This window comes from Hemiscyllium ocellatum, chromosome 1, assembly GCF_020745735.1.
Source record: "Hemiscyllium ocellatum isolate sHemOce1 chromosome 1, sHemOce1.pat.X.cur, whole genome shotgun sequence".
Classification (NCBI taxonomy): domain Eukaryota; kingdom Metazoa; phylum Chordata; class Chondrichthyes; order Orectolobiformes; family Hemiscylliidae; genus Hemiscyllium; species Hemiscyllium ocellatum.
The window spans coordinates 9,758,519-9,773,710 of record NC_083401.1 but is presented as its reverse complement, the minus strand read 5'-3'; the positions used below and the strand labels follow the sequence as shown (position 1 = coordinate 9,773,710).

Below are 15,192 nucleotides of genomic sequence, written 5' to 3'. Positions count from 1 at the left end.
CTCACCCTACTCCCAGTCTCCCTCACACTCCTCCCATTCTCTCTCACACTCCTCCCAATCTCCCTCATCCTCCTCCCATTCTCCATCACCCTCCTCCCATTCTCCCTCACCCTCCTTCCAATCTCCCTCACCCTACTCCCATTGTCCCTCACCCTCCTCCCAATCCCTCAACCTCCTCCCAGTCTCCCTTACCCTCTTCCCAATCTCCATCACCCTCCTCCCAATCTCCCTCACGCTCCTCCCAATCTCCCTCACCCTCCTCCCAGTTTCCCTCACCCTTCTCCCATTCTCCCTCACCCTCCTCGCATTCTCCCTCAACTTTCTCCCATTCCCCCTCACCTCAATCCAAATCTCCCTCACCCTCCTCCCAGTCTCCCTCACACTCCCCCAGTCTCCCTCACACTCCCCCAGTCTCCCTCATACTCCTCCCAGTCTCCCTCACCCTCCTCGCAGTCTCCCTCACCCTCCTCCCCATCTCCCTCAACCTACTCCCAGTCTCCCTCACCCTCCTCTCAATCTCCATCACCCTCCTCCCCATCTCCCTCACCCTCCTCCCAGTCTCTCTCACCCTCCTCCCATTCTCCCTCATCTTCCTCCCATTCTCCGTAAACTTCCTCCCAATATCCCTCCCCTCCCCCCATTCTCCCTCACCATCTTCCAATTCCCTGTCACCATCCTCTCAATCTCCCTCACCCACCTCCCAATCTCCCTCATCATTCTCCCAATGTCCCTCATCTTCCTCCCAGTCTCGTTCACCCTCCTCCAAATCCCCCTCAACCTCCTCCCAGTCTCCCTCACCCACTTCCCAATCTCCCTCCCCCTCCCCCAGTCTCCCTCACCCTCCTCCCAATCTCCCTCACCCTCCTCCTAGTCTCCCTCACTCTCTTCCCAGTCTCCATCACCCACATCCCAGCCTCTCTCACCCTCCTCCCAATCTCCCTCACCCTCCACCCAATCTCTCTCACCCTCCTCCCAATCTCCCTCACCCTCCTCCCAATCTCCCTCACCCTCCTCCCAGTCTCCCTCACCCTCCTCCCAATCGCGCTCACCCTCCTCCCAGTCTCTCTCACCCTCCTCCCATTTTTCGTCACACTCCTCCCAATCTCCCTCGCCCTACTCCCAGTCTCCCTCACTCTTCTCCCATTCTCTCTCACACTCCTCCCAATCTCCCCCATCCTCCTCCCATTCTCCCTCACCCTCCTCCCAATCTCCCTCGCCCATCTCCCAGTCTCCCTCACCCTCCTCCCAATCTCTGTCACCATCCTCCCAATATCCCTCACCCTCCTCCCATTTTTCCTCGCCCTCCTCCCAATCTCCCTCACCCTCCTCCCATTCTCCTTCACCCTACTCCCAAACTCCCTCACCTTACTCCCAGTCTCCCTCACTCTTCTCCCATTCTCCCTCACCCTCCTCCCAATCCCCCTCAACCTCCTCCCGGTCTCCCTCACCGTCTTCCCCATCTCCCTCACCTTCCTCCCAATCTCCCTCACCCTCCTCCCAGTTTCCCTCACCCTCCTCGCATTCTCCCCCTCCCTCCTCCCAAACTCCCTCACCCTCCTCGCATTCTCCCTCAACTTTCTCCCATTCCCCCTCACCTCAATCCCAATCTGCCTCACCCTCATCCCAGTCTCCCTCACACTCCTCCCAGTCTCCCTCACCCTCCTCCCAATCTCCCTCAACCTACTCCCAGTCTCCCTCACCCTCCTCTCAATCTCCCTCACCCTCCTCACAATCTCCCTCACCCTCCTCCCAGTCTCCCTCACCCTCCTCCCAGTCTCCCTCCCTCTCTTCCCAGCCTCCCTCCCTCCCCCCAGTCTCCCTCACCCTCCTCCCAATCTCCCTCACCTTCCTCCCTGTCTCCCTCACTCTCCTCCCAGTCTCCCTCACCCTCCTCCCAATCTCTGTCACCATCCTCCCAATATCCTTCACCCTCCTCCCATTCTCCCTCACCCTCCTCACAATCTCCCTCACCCTCCTCCCAGTCTCCCTCACCCTCCCTCCAGTCTCCCTCACTCTCTTCCCAGCCTCCCTCATCCTCCTCACATTCTCCCTCACCCTCCTCCCAGTCTCCCTCACCCTACTCCCAATCTCCCTCAACCTCCTCCTAGTCTCCCTCACCCTCCTCTCAAATCTCCCTCACCCTCCTCCCAATCTCCCTCGCCCATCTCCCAGTCTCCCTCACCCTCCTCCCAATCTCTGTCACCATCCTCCCAATATCCCTTACCCTCCTCCCATTTTCCCTCACCCTCCTCCCAATCTCCCTCACCCTCCCCCCAATCAACCTCACCCTACTCCCAATCTCCCTCACCTTACTCCCATTCTCCCTCACCCTCCTCCCAGTCTCCCTCACCCTACTCCCAATCTCCCTCACCTTACTCCCAGTCTCCCTCACTCTTCTCCCATTCTCTCTCACACTCCTCCCAATCTCCCTCACCCTCCTCCCAATCTCCCTCACCTTCCTCCCTGTCTCCCTCACCCTCCTCCCAGTCTCCCTCACCCTCCTCCCAATCGCGCTCACCCTCCTCCCAGTCTCTCTCACCCTCCTCCCATTCTTCCTCACACTCCTCCCAATCTCCCTCGCCCTACTCCCAGTCTCCCTCACTTTTCTCCCATTCTCCCTCACCCTCCTCCCAATCTCTGTCACCATCCTCCCAATATCCTTCACCCTCCTCCGATTCTCCCTCACCCTCCTCACAATCTCCCTCACCCTCCTCCCAGTCTCCCTCACTCTCTTCCCAGCCTCCCTCCCGCCCCCCAGTCTCCCTCACCCTCCTCCCATTCTCCCTCATCCTCCTCGCATTCTCCCTCACCCTCCTCCCAATCTCCCTCACCCTACTCCCAATCTCCCTCACCTTACTCCCAGTCTCCCTCACTCTTCTCCCATTCTCTCTCACACTCCTCCCATTCTCCCTCACCCTCCTCCCAATCTGCCTCACCCTCATCCCAGTCTCCCTCACACTCCTCCCAGTCTCCCTCACCCTCCTCCCATTATCACTCACCCTCCTCCCTTTATCACTCACCCTTCTCCCTTTATCACTCACCCTACTCCCAATCTCCCTCAACCTCCTCCGATTCTCCCTCACCCTCCTCTCAATCTCCCTCACCCTCCTCTCAATCTCCCTCACCCTCCTCCCAGCCTCCCTCACCCACCTCCCAGTCTCCCTCACCCTCCTCGCAGTCTCCCTCACCCTCCTCCCCATCTCCCTCAACCTACTCCCAGTCTCCCTCACCCTCCTCTCAATCTCCCTCAACTTCCTCCCAATCTCCCTCACCCTCCCCCCATTCTCCCTCACCATCTTCCAATTCCCCGTCACCATCCTCCCAATCTCCCTCATCCTCCTCCCAGTCTCCCTCATCTTCCTCCCAGTCTCGGTCACCCTCCTCCAAATCCCCCTCAACCTCCTCCCAGTCTCCCTCACCCACTTCCCAATCTCCCTCCCCCTCCCCCCAGTCTCCATCACCCACCTCCCAGCCTGTCTCACCCTCCTCCCAATCTCCCTCACCCTCTTCCCAATCTCTCTCACCCTCCTCCCAATCTCCCTCACCCTCCTCCCAATCTCCCTCGCCCTACTCCCAGTCTCCCTCACTCTTCTCCCATTCTCTTTCACACTCCTCCCAATCTCCCTCACCCTTCTTCCAATCTCCCTCACCCTACTCCAGTCTCCCCCATCCTCCTCCCATTCTCCCTCACCCTCCTCCCAGTCTCCCTCACCCTTCTTCCAATCTCCCTCACCCTACTCCAGTCTCCCTCACTCTTCTCCCATTCTCCCTCACCCTCCTCCCAATCCCCCTCAACCTCCTCCCGGTCTCCCTCACCGTCTTCCCCATCTCCCTCACCTTCCTCCCAATCTCCCTCACCCTCCTCCCAGTTTCCCTCACCCTCCTCGCATTCTCCCCCTCCCTCCTCCCAAACTCCCTCACCCTCCTCGCATTCTCCCTCAACTTTCTCCCATTCCCCCTCACCTCAATCCCAATCTGCCTCACCCTCATCCCAGTCTCCCTCACACTCCTCCCAGTCTCCCTCACCCTCCTCCCAATCTCCCTCAACCTACTCCCAGTCTCCCTCACCCTCCTCCCAATCTCTGTCACCATCCTCCCAAAATCCTTCACCCTCCTCCCATTCTCCCTCACCCTCCTCCCAATCGCCCTCACCCTCCTCCCAGTCTCCCTCACCCTCCTCCCAATCTCTGTCACCATCCTCCCAAAATCCTTCACCCTCCTCCCATTCTCCCTCACCCTCCTCACAATCTCCCTCACCCTACTCCCAGTCTCCCTCACTCTCTTCCCAGCCTCCCTCCCTCCCCCCAGTCTCCCTCACCCTCCTCCCAATCGCCCTCACCCTCCTCCCAGTCTCCCTCACCCTCCTCCCAATCTCTGTCACCATCCTCCCAAAATCCTTCACCCTCCTCCCATTCTCCCTCACCCTCCTCACAATCTCCCTCACCCTCCTCCCAGTCTCCCTCACCCTCCTCCCAGTCTCCCTCACTCTCTTCCCAGCCTCCCTCCCTCCCCCCAGTCTCCCTCACCCTCCTCCCATTCTCTCTCATCCTCCTCGCATACTCCCTCACCCTCCTCCCAGTCTCCCTCACCCTCCTCTCAAATCTCCCTCACCCTCCTCCCAATCTCCCTCGCCCATCTCCCAGTCTCCCTCACCCTCCTCCCAATCTCTGTGACCATCCTCCCAATATCCCTCACCCTCCTCGCATTCTCCCTCGCCCATCTCCCAGTCTCCCTCACCCTGCTCCCATTCTTCCTCACCCTCCTCGCATTCTCCCTCAACTTTCTCCCATTCCCCCTCACCTCAATCCCAATCTGCCTCACCCTCATCCCAGTCTCCCTCACCCTCCTCCCAGTCTCCCTCACTCTCTTCCCAGCCTCCCTCCCGCCCCCCAGTCTCCCTCACCCTCCTCCCATTCTCCCTCATCCTCCTCGCATTCTCCCTCACCCTCCTCCCAGTCTCCCTCACCCTACTCCCAATCTCCCTCACCCTCCTCCCAGTCTCCCTCACTCTCTTCCCAGCCTCCCTCCCGCCCCCCAGTCTCCCTCACCCTCCTCCCATTCTCCCTCATCCTCCTCGCATTCTCCCTCGCCCATCTCCCAGTCTCCCTCACCCTCCTCCCAATCTCTGTCACCATCCTCCCAATATCCCTCACCCTCCTCCCATTTTTCCTCGCCCTCCTCCCAATCTCCCTCACCCTCCTCCCATTCTCCTTCACCCTACTCCCAAACTCCCTCACCTTACTCCCAGTCTCCCTCACTCTTCTCCCATTCTCCCTCACCCTCCTCCCAATCCCCCTCAACCTCCTCCCGGTCTCCCTCACCGTCTTCCCCATCTCCCTCACCTTCCTCCCAATCTCCCTCACCCTCCTCCCAGTTTCCCTCACCCTCCTCGCATTCTCCCCCTCCCTCCTCCCAAACTCCCTCACCCTCCTCGCATTCTCCCTCAACTTTCTCCCATTCCCCCTCACCTCAATCCCAATCTGCCTCACCCTCATCCCAGTCTCCCTCACACTCCTCCCAGTCTCCCTCACCCTCCTCCCAATCTCCCTCAACCTACTCCCAGTCTCCCTCACCCTCCTCCCAATCTCTGTCACCATCCTCCCAAAATCCTTCACCCTCCTCCCAATCGCCCTCACCCTCCTCCCAATCTCTGTCACCATCCTCCCAAAATCCTTCACCCTCCTCCCATTCTCCCTCACCCTCCTCCCAGTCTCCCTCACTCTCTTCCCAGCCTCCCTCCCTCCCCCCAGTCTCCCTCACCCTCCTCCCAATCGCCCTCACCCTCCTCCCAGTCTCCCTCACCCTCCTCCCAATCTCTGTCACCATCCTCCCAAAATCCTTCACCCTCCTCCCATTCTCCCTCACCCTCCTCACAATCTCCCTCACCCTCCTCCCAGTCTCCCTCACCCTCCTCCCAGTCTCCCTCACTCTCTTCCCAGCCTCCCTCCCTCCCCCCAGTCTCCCTCACCCTCCTCCCATTCTCCCTCATCCTCCTCGCATTCTCCCTCACCCTCCTCCCAGTCTCCCTCACCCTCCTCTCAAATCTCCCTCACCCTCCTCCCAATCTCCCTCGCCCATCTCCCAGTCTCCCTCACCCTCCTCCCAATCTCTGTGACCATCCTCCCAATATCCCTCACCCTCCTCCCATTTTCCCTCACCCTCCTCCCAATCTCCCTCCCCCTCCCCCAATCTCCCTCACCCTACTCCCAATCTCCCTCACCTTACTCCCATTCTCCCTCACTCTTCTCCCATTCTCTCTCACACTCCTCCCAATCTCCCTCACCTTCCTCCCTGTCGCCCTCACCCTCCTCCCAGTCTCCCTCACCCTCCTCCCAATCGCGCTCACCCTCCTCCCAGTCTCTCTCACCCTCCTCCCATTCTTCCTCACACTCCTCCCAATCTCCCTCACCCTCCTCCCAGTCTCCCTCACCCTCCTCCCAATCGCGCTCACCCTCCTCCCAGTCTTCCTCACACTCCTCCCAATCTCCCTCACCCTCCTCCCAGTCTCCCTCACCCTCCTCCCAATCTCCCCCATCCTCCTCCCATTCTCCCTCACCCTCCTCCCAGTCTCCCTCACACTCCTCCCAATCTCCCCCATCCTCCTCCCATTCTCCCTCACCCTCCTCCCAGTCTCCCTCACCGTCTTCCCCATCTCCCTCACCTTCCTCCCAATCTCCATCACCCTCTTCCCAATCTCCCTCACCCTCCTCCCAGTCTCCCTCACCCTGCTCCCATTCTTCCTCACCCTCCTCGCATTCTCCCTCAACTTTCTCCCATTCCCCCTCACCTCAATCCCAATCTGCCTCACCCTCATCCCAGTCTCCCTCACCCTCCTCCCAGTCTCCCTCACTCTCTTCCCAGCCTCCCTCCCGCCCCCCAGTCTCCCTCACCCTCCTCCCATTCTCCCTCATCCTCCTCGCATTCTCCCTCACCCTCCTCCCAGTCTCCCTCACCCTACTCCCAATCTCCCTCAACCTCCTCCTAGTCTCCCTCACCCTCCTCTCAATCTCCCTCACCCTCCTCCCAATCTCCCTCGCCCATCTCCCAGTCTCCCTCACCCTCCTCCCAATCTCTGTCACCATCCTCCCAATATCCCTCACCCTCCTCCCATTTTTCCTCACCCTCCTCCCAATCTCCCTCACCCTCCTCCCATTCTCCTTCACCCTACTCCCAAACTCCCTCACCTTACTCCCAGTCTCCCTCACTCTTCTCCCATTCTCCCTCACCCTCCTCCCAATCCCCCTCAACCTCCTCCCGGTCTCCCTCACCGTCTTCCCCATCTCCCTCACCTTCCTCCCAATCTCCCTCACCCTCCTCCCAGTTTCCCTCACCCTCCTCGCATTCTCCCCCTCCCTCCTCCCAAACTCCCTCACCCTCCTCGCATTCTCCCTCAACTTTCTCCCATTCCCCCTCACCTCAATCCCAATCTGCCTCACCCTCATCCCAGTCTCCCTCACACTCCTCCCAGTCTCCCTCACCCTCCTCCCAATCTCCCTCAACCTACTCCCAGTCTCCCTCACCCTCCTCCCAATCTCTGTCACCATCCTCCCAAAATCCTTCACCCTCCTCCCATTCTCCCTCACCCTCCTCCCAATCGCCCTCACCCTCCTCCCAGTCTCCCTCACCCTCCTCCCAATCTCTGTCACCATCCTCCCAAAATCCTTCACCCTCCTCCCATTCTCCCTCACCCTCCTCACAATCTCCCTCACCCTCCTCCCAGTCTCCCTCACTCTCTTCCCAGCCTCCCTCCCTCCCCCCAGTCTCCCTCACCCTCCTCCCAATCGCCCTCACCCTCCTCCCAGTCTCCCTCACCCTCCTCCCAATCTCTGTCACCATCCTCCCAAAATCCTTCACCCTCCTCCCATTCTCCCTCACCCTCCTCACAATCTCCCTCACCCTCCTCCCAGTCTCCCTCACCCTCCTCCCAGTCTCCCTCACTCTCTTCCCAGCCTCCCTCCCTCCCCCCAGTCTCCCTCACCCTCCTCCCATTCTCCCTCATCCTCCTCGCATTCTCCCTCACCCTCCCCCCAATCTCCCTCACCCTACTCCCAATCTCCCTCACCTTACTCCCATTCTCCCTCACTCTTCTCCCATTCTCTCTCACACTCCTCCCAATCTCCCTCACCTTCCTCCCTGTCGCCCTCACCCTCCTCCCAGTCTCCCTCACCCTCCTCCCAATCGCGCTCACCCTCCTCCCAGTCTCCCTCACCCTCCTCCCATTCTTCCTCACACTCCTCCCAATCTCCCTCACCCTCCTCCCAGTCTCCCTCACCCTCCTCCCAATCGCGCTCACCCTCCTCCCAGTCTTCCTCACACTCCTCCCAATCTCCCTCACCCTCCTCCCAGTCTCCCTCACACTCCTCCCAATCTCCCCCATCCTCCTCCCATTCTCCCTCACCCTCCTCCCAGTCTCCCTCACACTCCTCCCAATCTCCCCCATCCTCCTCCCATTCTCCCTCACCCTCCTCCCAGTCTCCCTCACCGTCTTCCCCATCTCCCTCACCACCTCCCAATCTCCCTCACCCTGCTCCCATTCTTCCTCACCCTCCTCGCATTCTCCCTCAACTTTCTCCCATTCCCCCTCACCTCAATCCCAATCTGCCTCACCCTCATCCCAGTCTCCCTCACCCTCCTCCCAGTCTCCCTCACTCTCTTCCCAGCCTCCCTCCCGCCCCCCAGTCTCCCTCACCCTCCTCCCATTCTCCCTCATCCTCCTCGCATTCTCCCTCACCCTCCTCCCAGTCTCCCTCACCCTACTCCCATTCTCCCTCAACCTCCTCCTAGTCTCCCTCACCCTCCTCTCAATCTCCCTCACCCTCCTCCCAATCTCCCTCGCCCATCTCCCAGTCTCCCTCACCCTCCTCCCAATCTCTGTCACCATCCTCCCAATATCCCTCACCCTCCTCCCATTCTCCCTCACCCTCCTCCCATTCTCCTTCACCCTACTCCCAATCTCCCTCACCTTACTCCCAGTCTCCCTCACTCTTCTCCCATTCTCTCTCACACTCCTCCCAATCTCCCTCACCCTCTGCCCATTCTCCCTCACCCGCCTCCCAACCTCCCTCACCCTCCTCCCATTCTCCCTCACCCTCCTCCCAGTCTCCCTCACCCTACTCCCAATCTCCCTCACCTTACTCCCAGTCTCCCTCACTCTTCTCCCATTCTCTCTCACACTCCTCCCAATCTCCCTCACCCTCCTCACCCTCCTCCCAGCCTCCCTCACCCTCTCCCAAACTCCCTCACCCTCCTCCCAATCTCTCACCCTCCTCCCATTCTCCCTCTCCCTCCTCCCAGTCTCCCTCACCCTACTCCCAATCTCCCTCACCCTCTGCCCATTCTCCCTCACTCTTCTCCCATTCTCTCTCACACTCCTCCCAATCTCCCTCATCCTCCTCCCAATATCCCTCACCCTACTCCCAATCTCCCTCACCTTACTCCCAGTCTCCCTCACTCTTCTCCCATTCTCTCTCACACTCCTCCCAATCTCCCTCACCCTCTGCCCATTCTCCCTCACCCTCCTCCCAGTCTCCCTCACCCTGTCCCAAACTCCCTCACCCTCTTCCCAATCTCCTTCATCCTCCTCCCAATTCTCCCTCACCCTCCTCCCAGTCTCCCTCACCCTACTCCCAGTCTCCCTCACTCTTCTCCCATTCTCTCTCACACTCCTCCCAATCTTCCTCACCCTCCTCCCATTCTCCCTCACCCTCCTCCCAGTCTCCCTCACCCTGTCCCAAACTCCCTCACCCTCTTCCCAATCTCCTTCATCCTCCTCCCAATTCTCCCTCACCCTCCTCCCAGTCTCCCTCACTCTCCTGCCAATCTCCCTACCCTCCTCCCAGTCTCCCTCACCCTTCTCCCAGCCTCCCTCCCCCTCCACCCAGTCTCCTTCACACTCCTCCCAGTCTCCCTCACCCTCTTCCCAAACTCCCTCACACTCCTCGCATTCTCCCTCAACTTTCTCCCTTTCTCCCTCACCTCAATCCCAATCTGCCTCACCCTCATCCCAGTCTCCCTCACCCTACTCCAATCTCCCTCAACCTCCTCCTAGTCTCCCTCACCCTCCTCTCAATCTTCCTCACCCTCCTCCCTGTCTCCCTCACTCTCCTCCCAGCCTCCCTCACCCAACTCCCAGTCTCCCTCACCCTCCTCCTAGTCTCCCTCACCCTCCTCCCAGTCTCCCTCACCTTTCTCACAATCTCCCTCACCCTCCTCCCAATCTCCGTCACCTTCCTCCCAATATCCCTCACCCTCCTCCCATTCCGCCTCATCTTCCTCTCAATCTCATCTCGTCCTCCTCCCAATCTCCCTGACCCTACTCCCAATCTCACTCACCCTCCTCGCATTCTCTCTCACCCTCCTCCCCAACTCCCTCACCTTCCTCCCATTCTCCCTCACTCTCCTCCAGTTCTCCCTCACCCTCCTCCCCATCTCCCTCAACCTACTCCCAGTCTCCCTCACCCTCCTCTCAATCTCCATCACCCTCCTCCCCATCTCCCTCACCCTCCTCCCAGTCTCTCTCACCCTCCTCCCATTCTCCCTCATCTTCCTCCCAATATCCCTCCCCCTCCTCCCATTCTCCCTCACCATCTTCCAATTCCCCGTCACCATCCTCTCAATCTCCCTCACCCACCTCCCAATATCCCTCATCCTCCTCCCAGTGTCCCTCATCTTCCTCCCAGTCTCCCTCACCCTCCTCCCATTCTCCCTCACCCTCCTCCCATTCCCCCTCATCTGCCTCTCAATCTCCCTCGTCCTCTTCCCAATCTCACTCAACCTCCTCCCCATTCTCCGTAACCTTCCTCCCAATATCCCTACCCTCCCCAATCACCCTCACCCTCCTCCCATTACTCCTAACCTTCCTCTCAACATCTCTCACCCGCCTCCAATCTCCCGTATCCTCCTCCCAATCTCCCTCACCCTCCTCCCAAACTCCCTCACCCTCCTCCCAAATTCCCTCACCCTCTTCCCAATCTCCCTCACCCCCCTCCCTGTCTCCCTCACTTTCCTCCCAGTTTCCCTCACACTCCCCCCAGTCTCCCTCACCCTCCTCCCAGCCTCCCTCACACTGCTCCCAGTCTCCCTCACCCTCCTCCCAGTCTCCCTTACTGTCTTCCCAGCCTCCCTCACCCTCCCCCCAGTCTCCCTCACCCTCCTCCCAATCTCCCTCACCCTCCTCCCAGTCTCCCTCACACTCCCCCAGTCTCCCTCACCCTCCTCCCAATCTCCCTCACCCTCCTCCCAGTCTCCCTCACAGTGTCCCTGAGTTATTTGTCTGCAGTTTCTGAATTGGCGGGAGAGTGTGATAATGCCTGAGAGGATGTTGTGGATGTCGATGAGATTTACCGAGATGGCGCCTGGGCTGGAGAGTTTCAGATTGGGGGAGATCTCGAGAGACTTTTTCCGTTTGTGGGAAATTCTGGGACCAGAGGGCATGACCTCGGAATACTGGGTGCATGTTGAAGACAGAGATGCGGAGGAATTTCTTCCCACAGACGGGAGTGAATCTCGGGTTTTTCCCACGTCGAGGCTGGGTCGTTGAGTATGTTCAAGGCTGAGATAGACAGATTGTTTGTCAGGAATTAGGAGTTGAAGGGAAAAGGCAGGAAGGTGGGGGTGAGGACCATCAGACCAGCCATGATCTTACTGCATAGCAGAGCAGGCTCGATGGGCTGAGTGGCCTTCTTCTGTTTGACTGGCTGGTCCTCTGGAGTATGGAGCAGGCTGGGATCGCTGTGAACTGTCATATCTCTCTTCACACACAAACCATTACCCCCGCCTGCCCTTTTTAAATCTTTTCCCTCTCACCTTCAAAATATGCCCCCCTAGTTTTGAAACTCCCCCACCCCAATGGAAAAGACATTTGCTCTTCACCTTTGCTCTGGCCCTAATGATTTAATAAACCTCTATATGGACACACCTCAGTCTCTGACACTCGGGTGAAAAAAAGTCCCAGCCTGTCGAGTCTAACCTTGTGACTCGAGCCCTCCAATCCTGGAGACGTCCTGGTAAATGATTTCTACACCCTCTCCAGGTTAGTAATCCCCTTCCTATAACAGGGTGATCAGACCTGGACTTGGTACTCCCGAAGCAGCCCTCACCTCCATCCTGTACATGACATGACAGCCCATCTCCGATACTCAAGGGACTGAGCAATGGGGGTAAGCGTGCCAAGTGCCTTCTGAACTACCCTGTCTCCCTGTGACACAAACTTTGAAGAATTATGTACCTAAACTGATTGGTCTCTCCATTCAGCAACACTCCCTAGGACCTTACCCTTCAGTGGATAAGTCCTGCTCAGATTTGCTTTTCCAAAATGCAGCACCTCGCATTTATCTGAATTAAACTCCATCTGCCACTTCTCAGCCCATTGGCCCATCTGGCCCAGATCCTGTTGTAATCTGAGGTAACAACAATGACTGCAGATGCTGGAAACCAGATTCTGGATCAGTGGTGCTGGAAGAGCACAGCAGTTCAGGCAGCATCCAAAGTGCAGCGATATCGAAACGTCGATTTTGCTGTAATCTGAGGTAACCCTCTTCGCTGTCCACTGCACCTCCAATTTTGGTGTCATCGGCAAACTTACTAACTATACCTCTTATACTCACTTCCAAATCATTTCTGTAAGGTGGACTCCGCACCATCCCCTCGGATCTCTCCCTTAAAACAGCTCCTTCCTTTTCTCGCTCACAGTTCAAAATTTAAAAACCATGAAAAAAGCATGTTCTTTCTGAGTTTGCACCTGCATTTCACCATGAGGTATATCACACACAGACAACAACAACACTCCAGACTCACACCCATTCACCCTCGCTCTCCCAAGAGAATCTTTTATCATCTCTTCAATCTTTAATTCATTTCTTCTTTTTACTTTGCAAGGCATTGAATGATAGATCGAACCCCTACAGTGTGGAAACAGGCCCTTCGGCCCAACAAGTCCGTACCAACCCTCCAAAGAGTAACCCACACAGGCCTATTCCCCTTCTATTTACCCCTGATTATTGCACTTAACCTACACATCCCTGAACGCTACGGGCAACTTAGCGTGACCAATTCGCCTAACCTTTGGACTGTGGGAGGAAACCGGAGCACCCGGAGGAAACCCACGCAGAACGAGCAAACTCCACACAGTCAGTCGCCGGAGGCTGGAATTGAACCTGGGGCCCTGGTGCTGTGAGGCAGCAGTGCTAACCACTGAGCCATCGTGCTCAATGGCTGAATCAAAAGACTCCACATAAACAGGCTGTTTTTGTTTGTGTTTTCAACATTTTAATTAATGCCAGCAAATCATTGTCAGTATAGATCAATGTTCCATTGCAACCATATCTGACACATCCCAACGTGCTGCGAACCAGCTATAATCCCAAAGTCTCCTTTTCCATAGCAGGAAACTCGGCCTGCATCCGGGTGATGAAGACCCACCAGCAGGTCCACAGCACAGAAACATTCCGTTTCAGGAAAACTGGCTCAAATACCCTCAGGATTTCCTCACAATTTCCCAACCAATCTGACTATCCCAAACTGCGTGGAGATTAAAGTTGACCCCCAACCCCCGATTAATGTACAGCCTTTGCACCTCCATTCTATATCTTCCATGTCCTTTTCCACAGTAAATACTGATGCAAAATACCGGTTTAGTATCTCCCCCATCTCCTACGGCTCCACACAAAGGCCGCCTTGCTGATCTTTGAGGGGTCCTATTCTCTCCCTAGTTACCCTTTTGTCCTTAATGTATTTGTGAAAACCATTTGGATTCTCCTTAACCCTATTTACCAAAGCTATCACACGTCCCCTTTTTGCCCTCCTGATTTCCCTCTTAAGTATATTCCTACTTCCTTTATGCTCTCCTAAGGATTCACTCGCTCTTTCCTGTCTATACCTGACATATGCTTCCTTCTTTTTCTTAACCAAACCCCCAATTTCTTTAGTCATCCAGCATTCCCTATACCTACCAGCCTTCCCTTTCACCCTGACAGGAATATACTTTCTCTGGATTCTCATTATCTCTGTTCTGAAGGCTTCCTATTTTCCAGCCGTCCCTTTACCTGCGAACATCTGCCTCTGATCAGTTCTTGAAAGTTCTTGCCTAATACCGTCAAAACTGGCCTTTCTCCAATTTAGAACTTCAACTTTTAGATCTGGTCTATCCTTTTCCATCACTATTTTAAAATGAATAGAATTATGGGTTGCTGGCTCCAAAGTGCTCCCCCACTGACACCTCAGTCACCTGCCCTGCCTTATTTCCCAAGAGTAGGTCAAGTTTTGCACCTTCTCTGGTAGGTACATCCACATACTGAATCAGAAAATTGTCTTGTACGCACATAAGAAATTCCTCTCCATCTAAACCTTTAACACTATGGCAGTCCCAGTCTATGTTTGGAAAGTTAAAATCCCCTACCATAACCACCCTATTATTCTTACAGATACCTGAGATCTCCTTACAAATTTGTTACTCAATTTCCCTCTGACCACTAGGGGGTCTATAATACAATCCCAATAAGGATCATCCCTTTCTTATTTCTCAGTTCCACCCAAATAACTTCCCTGGATGTATTTCCAGGAATATCCTCCCTCAGCACAGCTGTAATGCTATCCCTTATCAAAAACGCCACTCCCCCTCCTCTCTTGCCTCCCTTTCTATCCTTCCTGTAGCATTTGTATCCTGGAACATTTAAGCTGCCAGTCCTGTCCATCCCTGAGCCATGTTTCTGTAATTGCTATGATATCCCAGTCCCATGTTCCTAACCATGCCCTGAGTTCATCTGCCTTCCCTGTTAGGCCCCTTGCATTGAAATAAATGCAGTTTAATTTATTAGTCCTACCTTGTCCCTGCCTGCCCTGACTGTTTGACTCACTTCTGTTCCCAGCTGTACCCGTCTCAGATCGATCTCTTTCCTCACTATCTCCCTGGCTCCCACACCCCCACCGTACCAGTTTAAATCCTCCTGAGCAGCTCTAGCTAATCTCCCTGCCAGTATATTAGTCCCCTTCCAATTTAGGTGCAATCCATCCTTCTTGTCCAGGTCACTTCTACCCCAGAAGAGATTCCAATGATCCAAAAATGTGACTCCTTCTCCCATACACCAGCTCCTCAGCCACGCATTCATCTGCTCTAACCTACCCTCACTGGCTTGTGACACCAGGAGTATTCCAGATATTGCGACTCTCAAGGACCTCCTTTTTAAATTCCGGCCT

The 15,192-nt window shown here is 56.5% G+C and overlaps 1 protein-coding gene across 1 annotated transcript in view; it reads left to right on the top strand.

Annotated features, from left to right (window-relative positions):
• LOC132820809 (uncharacterized) overlaps positions 1–13,533 on the top strand; it is a gene marked incomplete at its 5' end in the record, with an annotated part of 15,264 nt that extends 1,731 nt beyond the window's left edge. The window contains 8 exon segments of the mRNA XM_060833125.1: positions 1,214–1,813; positions 2,759–2,848; positions 5,318–5,496; positions 6,483–6,713; positions 6,862–7,429; positions 8,005–8,483; positions 10,406–10,659; positions 13,382–13,533. Coding sequence (XP_060689108.1) covers positions 1,214–1,813; positions 2,759–2,848; positions 5,318–5,496; positions 6,483–6,713; positions 6,862–7,429; positions 8,005–8,483; positions 10,406–10,659; positions 13,382–13,533 — 2,553 coding nt within the window.
• Positions 13,534–15,192: the final 1,659 nt, after the last annotated feature.